This window comes from Oncorhynchus gorbuscha, linkage group LG08, assembly GCF_021184085.1.
Source record: "Oncorhynchus gorbuscha isolate QuinsamMale2020 ecotype Even-year linkage group LG08, OgorEven_v1.0, whole genome shotgun sequence".
Taxonomy (NCBI): domain Eukaryota; kingdom Metazoa; phylum Chordata; class Actinopteri; order Salmoniformes; family Salmonidae; genus Oncorhynchus; species Oncorhynchus gorbuscha.
The window spans coordinates 69,755,196-69,762,246 of NC_060180.1; the positions used below are offsets into that span (position 1 = coordinate 69,755,196).

At 39.4% G+C, this 7,051-nt stretch overlaps 1 protein-coding gene across 4 annotated transcripts in view; it reads left to right on the top strand.

Annotated features, from left to right (window-relative positions):
- LOC124042124 (fibroblast growth factor 12) overlaps positions 1 to 5,587 on the top strand; it is a 98,393-nt gene extending 92,806 nt beyond the window's left edge. For all 4 annotated transcript variants that reach the window (XM_046360482.1, XM_046360481.1, XM_046360479.1 and 1 more), the window contains 2 exons: positions 1 to 23; positions 4,853 to 5,587. The exon at positions 1 to 23 is cut by the window's left edge and continues 176 nt beyond it. In XM_046360482.1, the coding sequence (XP_046216438.1) occupies positions 1 to 23; positions 4,853 to 4,965 (136 nt within the window). In that variant the 3' untranslated portion in view covers positions 4,966 to 5,587. The remainder of the gene's footprint in view (positions 24 to 4,852) is intronic.
- The last annotated feature ends 1,464 nt before the right edge of the window (positions 5,588 to 7,051 follow it).

The following is a 7,051-nucleotide window of genomic DNA, read 5'->3' on the forward strand; positions in this document are numbered from 1 at the left end:
CTTTGTCCCCAGGCCCATTGAAGGTAAGGCATCTGAATGGATCTGCCGTCTCATCTGTGTATTGTCTTTTGCAGGTTTTGATCCGCCTGGAGTAAGTTGGTTGATGCCCAATATGGTGAAATCGGGGGGGCTCATTTATAAGATGTGCTCACACACAGATTTGATCGTACATTGTGCGTACGATGAAATCCATGGTAACATTTGGGATTTATACATCTTGAACTTCACATTGGGAAAATGTCATGATTTTACTTGGGATTTTGCATGACAATTCATGATTTTACATGGGATTTTGCATGACAATTCATGATTTTACATGGGATTTTGCATGACATTACATGATTTTACATGGGATTTTGCATTTTGTGATTTATAAATGAAACACGCTACCATGTGTTATACACAACATTAACAGTCTATACACATTTTCCAAATTGCATTTCTTCAACTCTGGCGCAAAAAAAAAATATTCCTCGTGCTAAAATAAAGTATAATAAAGTTTTATGAAAGGGCACCTGAGAGATAATGTTGGACTTATGTTGTCAAATACTTTCAAATCATGTATCTGCTTTTGATTCACTTCACTTGGTACAATTGGAACCAATGGAATACTCAACCAAAAGTGGTTAACACTTTATAATTATGTCCAGTTAATAAATCATTTATATGTCATTTACAAAAGGTCTGCCCACCATTTTATGAATCGTTATACCTACATTTTTAAATGTCAATAAGCCAGTTATTCACACATTTGTTAACAACTTTTAAAGGTCCAATGTAGACTTAACAAAAGAATATATATATTCTTAATATAAAATGATTTCTGCTACCTTACTGTGATTGGTCAAAAATAGAGAGAAAAAATAGCAAATGGCTATTTCTCAGGTAAGAATTTCAGCTATGACTGTCTGGGAGGGGGTTGAGTGGGGAGGGGAAAACTGAAAATGAACTGTTTTTGGCAGAGAGGTTTGGAACTCTCTTATTGGTCTATTAACTCATTTACTGTGATGTCATCAAAACTCTTGCCAAAACAGCTGTTACACCGAAAGGGCATTATCATAATTTTCACCATTTCCCAGTATTATTCCAACGTCATAGTGTAGAAATATATATATAAAGCACAGGAAATCACATTTTTGACTGCACTGGGCCTTTAAATGATTTCATGCTGGTTTATAAGATAATGTATAAGGTGTTTAATATAGATACTTATCTATATTAGACCATATCAGCTACCTAATTTAAAGCAAGCACTATACTTTATAAACTGTTTATAAAGGACCTGAGTACTTGCTCTTAAAACCCTGGATATGCCATTAGTAGACATTCCAGCAGTACCTTATACTCCACCAAGGTCTCAAAATGACCCGAAATCAGGGGTTGGAACCGGAAAATAACATAATTATTCAAGGAACAGAACCAGAACCGAGAAGGAAAGTGATCTATACTGTTCCAGAACAGTACCATATTTTAAAAGCATGGGAACCGGTTAATGGCGTTTACTTCCAGTCCTACAAAAAACGCAACAAAGCGTCTATGCAAAGCCCTCACTGAGTACGGTTACATGCACACAATAATGCAATTATTGTAAATAGTAAGATTAATATAATAATTTAATTAAAACGTTTACATGCTTTGCAAGAAAAACTATTTCCCTAATCCTGTTTACATGGACACATCTGAGATCAGGCTATGTGATGTGACTTTGATAAATGCAGAAAATCGCCAACCAAATAAACATTCTACCACAGCGGCCATGTTATTTTTGGGAACCATATTTGATTCTGAATTCGGACATATGACGTTTGTCCGTGAAAAATACTTCTAAGACACATACATTCAGTTGTTTCCAAATTCACGTCACTTGCGCTAAAGAGGGAGAGTCGCTCAGCTGGTGCTTACTTTGAGTTTGATCTCACGCTGATTAAGATAAGCAGAGTAAGGTATTTGCATGACTATTGCATATCTGCTTACTGCCATAATCAGTTTAATTTCGAAGTATACCACAAAGCATTGTTGAATAGTCGTTTTTGATTGGCTAGAAGGGAATTCTAGAATGGACATTAAATCCAGATAACAGGACAGTTGGAAAAGATATCGGGACACCTTGCAGTCATGACGCAATATGCGCTGACATTACAGACGTGATTCAGAAATTAGGGAGAGAGATGTTTATTAGAGAACAATGGATTCACTTTTTCAATGCTAGTTAAGGATACTATAGTTATCACGTTTCACATTGGATTTATTATTAACTACAAAAAGGTAAGACATGTTTGTATTTTGATTCTGGTTCCTCTCTGCACACATAAGCTTATTAGCTAGCTAGCTTGTTAGCTAGATCTGGTCTAGCTCTTGAAAACACTAGGCAGCATTATGTGAAATGTAATGGAACTGAGTCATGGTCAATGGCTAGTTCTGGTCCAACGATAGTTAAACCAACTCTCTGACAATATGGGGATGAGGTAGTTGGATGGGCTATTTACAGATGGGCTATGTAATGTAATGGAACTGAGAGTCATGATCAGGGGCTAGCTCTGGTCCAACGATAGGTAGCTCTGATCCAACGATAGTTGAACCAACTCTCTGACAATATGGGGATGAGGTAGTTGGATGGGCTATTTACAGATGGGCTATGTAATGTAATGGAACTGAGAGTCATGATCAGGGGCTAGCTCTGGTCCAACGATAGGTAGCTCTGATCCAACGATAGTTAAACCAACTCTCTGAAGTTCAAAATCATTAAAAGTTCCTCCATAGAAGCCACTCCTCCGTAGGTATAATACTGTGGGCCTAATTCAGATATTGCACGTCATAACAACAAGATGCCTAGCGCTTCATGCCCAGCTCTCTCCTTACACACAAAATGTCAGTCTTACTCCACACCTTACACTACACTTGTCTGTCTAATGCATATACAGTTGAAGTCAGAAGTTTACATACACCATAGCCAACTACATTTAAACTCAGTTTTTCACAATTCCTGACGTTTAATCCTACTAAAAATTCCCTATATTAGGTCAGTTAGGTTCACCACTTTATTTTAAGAATGTGAAATGTCAGAATAATAGTAGAGAGAATGATTTATTTCAGCTTTTTGTTCTTTCATCACACTCCCAGTGGGTCAGAAGTTTACATACTCAATTAGTATTTGGTAGCAATGCCTTTAAATTGTTTAACTTGGGTCAAATGTTGCAGGTAGCCTTCCACAAATTTCCCACAATAAGTTGGGTGAATTTTGGCCCATTCCTCCTGACAGAGTTGGTGTAACTGAGTCAGGTTTGTAGGCCTCCTTGCTCGCACACGCTTTTTCAGTTCTGCCCACAAATTGTCTATAGGATTGAGGTCAGGGCTTTTGTGATGGCCACTCCAATACCTTGACTTTGTTGTCCTTAAGCCATTTTGCCACAATGTTAAAAGTATGCTTGGGGTCATTGTCCATTTGGAAGACCCATTTGCAACCAAGCTTTAACTTCCTAACTGATGCCTTTCTCCTCCAAACATAACAATGGTAATTTTGGCCAAACAGTTCTATTTTTGTTTCATCAGACCAGAGGACATTTCTCCAAAAAGTATGATCTTTGTCCCCATGTGCAGTTGCAAACCGTAGTGTGGCTTTTTTATGGCGGTTTTGGAGCAGTGGCTTCTTCCTTGCCGAGCGACCTTTCAGGTTATGTCGATATAGGACTCGTTTTACTGTGGATATAGATACTTTTGTACCCGTTTCCTCCAGCATCTTCACAAGGTCCTTTACTGTTCTGGGATTGATTTTAACTTTTCGCACCAAATTATATTCATCTCTGGTAGCCAAAACGCTTCTCCTTCCTGAGCGGCATGACGGCTGCGTGGTCCCATGGAGTTTATACTTGCATACTATTGTTTGTAGAGATGAACGTGGTACCTTCAGGTGTTTGGAAATTGCTCCTAAGGATGAACCAGATTTGTGGAGGTCTACAACTGTTTTTCTGAGGTCTTGGCTGATTTCTTTTGATTTTCCCATTATTTCAAGCAAAGAGGCACTGAGTTTGAAGGTAGGCCTGGAAATACATCCACAGGTGCACCTCCAATTGACTCAAATTATATCAATTAGCCTATCAGAAGCTTCTAAAGCCATGACATAATTTTCTGGAATTTTCCAAGCTGTTTAAAGGCACAGTCAACTTAGTGTATGTAAACTTCTGAGCCACTGGAATTGTGATACAGTGAATTATAAGTGAAATAATCTGTCTGTAAACAATTGTTGGAAAAAATACTTGTGTTATACACAAAGTAGATGTCCTAACCGACTTGCCAAAATTATAGTTTGTGAACAAGACTTTGGAGTGGTTGAAAAACGAGTTTTAATGTGTATGTAAACTTCCAATTTCAACTGTATATAGCTTGCACGCTCCATAGCAAGCTGCTCTATCCATTGGTGAAGTAATTAGATGTTGAGGAAAATGTAAAAATATTTGTGGTTTAAGAGTTTTAAAACAGGAACCGAAAGGAGCAATGTAAATTGTTATTTATTTAGGATTTGAACCAGTTCAGAACTTTCTTTTGCTGGTCAGAACAGTTGGAACAGAACAAAGAAAAATATGTTTGAAACATAATATCGGTTCCAACCCCTGCTTACAACATATTGATGGAGAAAAACTAAGCACCCAACACAGGGCATTTTTAAGGAAATATATTTAATATTCTTTTTCAGAACAGGTTCCAAGAGAAACTTCATCCACTCTGTGGGAGTCCCTGAGCTCGATCTGAATTTGTCTCTCTGTCTGCCCATCCATCTCCTCGTTATTCATCCTCCATGTTCCCCTCTATCCCCCCTGCTTCCTGCTTCTTCCTCTACTACATACACGTCCTGCAGTGTGTATGTACAGGGAGCCGTCGCTGCATGAGATCGAGGAGAAACAGCGCTCCAGGAAGAACTCAGGGACTCCCACCATGAACGGAGGGAAAGCTGTCAACCAGAATTCCTAGCAGCGGGGCCCCAAGGGTGGGGGGCCACTAGGGTGCCCGGTCCCCCCTCTCTTAAACAGAAGGGGGAGGGGCCACAAACTCCCCTCACCACCATGCCCTCTGAAGGGATGGACCGCCACGAGGGGGAGGAGCTACACCCAAGACCACAAAAAAACTCTTGCCTGTGAAAATCTTTTAGACAAATATCAAGATAAACCCAGAGGAAAACAAAAAAGCGACTACAAACATTTTCAATCAGGACTTGACCTACGTTTTATGCAAAAAAGAAGAAAAAAAAGCTGTGACAAGACAAAGAAATGGTGGTCTCTTCACAATACAAATATCTATCGTTTCCAATTTATGCTGTGAAAAATTTGCTTTAAACACATTTGATTTCCCATGCGTTGATTTTATGAATGCTATGACACGCTCACAAGTTTTATTATCCATTAATAATAATATTATGTATGTGGTGACTAACTCATCATCCCAATTTTAGTATCATTGTTATTCTGTTTTTCGTTTGAGACTGTAGAAGTTTGAAAAATAGTTTGTTTTCATATTGCGTGACAGTGAATGCCCTTTTCACTGGTGTGAGGGTAAACATGTAATGTATATGAGAGCTCACCGTTGGGCTCAGAAGGAACAGGTATGGGTGGGTGGGATGGGTTTTGCTCAGGTGATTGTCCTTTCGGTGAGGAATACGTTGGGTGGATCTCAATACTCTAATTTGGAGTCTCCTCACACTCTTCGGTATTACAGGACTAGACAACTAAAAGCAATACAGAGGGGCTACTACACCAAGCCTCACAGCAGGCATCTACCATATTATGGTGCTTTCGAGTGCTGTCGGAAATGTGGAAATACAAGTTCCCGACTCGGAAATAACCACTTGAACGATCCTCAAAGTGGGAAACATGGTCCAGAGTTGTGACGTTTCATCGCCCTTCACCTTTTCAACCACTAAACGGTAGAAGAAAACCATTTACAACCTTAACCATGTGATTAACGTAGCTTAGTGTATCCGTACAGTATATAAGTTTGACACATTGTCAACGTAAGCAACATTAGCTAGATTAGCCATCTAGCTAGAATCTCATTGGTTGAAGAGTTATTCCAAACTTCATTAGCACACGAGCGCACTCGTGCCATAATTTACAACTTCACCAATTGGGAAATACCGAGATTCTGAGGACCACTCGAACGCACCATTACTCTCAAAAATCCCGTCCTGGCAACTCAATGGTCAGGAGGGAAAAGAAACAAGAAAGGAAATAGCCTTGAAATAGCATCAATACTCTGGCAACGTGTTTGTAGGCAGGAGGAAAAAAGGTAGATAGAACTTCAGGTTTGTTTTTGTTAGATGAACCAGTACTACTAAGGGGATTTGTCTCTAATAAGAACTAGCTTGGCCAATCCTATGGGAGAAAATGTAATATTCTCTCCAGAAAACAGGGAAACTTGGCTAGCATCCAGCAATCAAGGATTCTTTCATGAATACTTGAAACGGGTGTATTTCACCTCAGCATGCGCCTTGACAAAGACTTTGTTCAAAGTGATCAGAGAATGCTTTTAGTCGGTACAAAGAAATCATGGACATGTCCTTAGGGAAGCAAGTTGTGGCTTGTTTAAGGGCAAGACATAGACACAGTACTGTATGCATCAGAGAAGGTTGGATTGCTGGCAGGTCTTGCAGATCAGACAAGTATTCGTCCCAATACTCTTAAGAAGCTTCCTCTCCTTGTGTCTTGTTGATGGGTTGTGGCGTATTCATTTCATAGAAGTAGTCTCTTTATATCTTTATATATACAAGGTACAGGGAAAAAAAATAAAGGAAGTCTTTTAAGAGGATTTTGGACAAAGCCCCTGGGAAACCCGCTTTCATTGTTAATATTTCACCTACAATACTGTACTCAATAACAGCCTACCACAACGGGATGGAGCCCAGTCATCCAAAACCCAGGAAAACAAAACATTTGGACGCCAGAAGGTGCGTTTGCCCTGAGAGTCTGTAAATATTTCACTGTTTTGTACTTCCAGGCTGGCATCCTAATGGCTTCCATCGCAGTAGGGGCTGGCATCCCAATGGCTTCCATTGCAGTAGGTT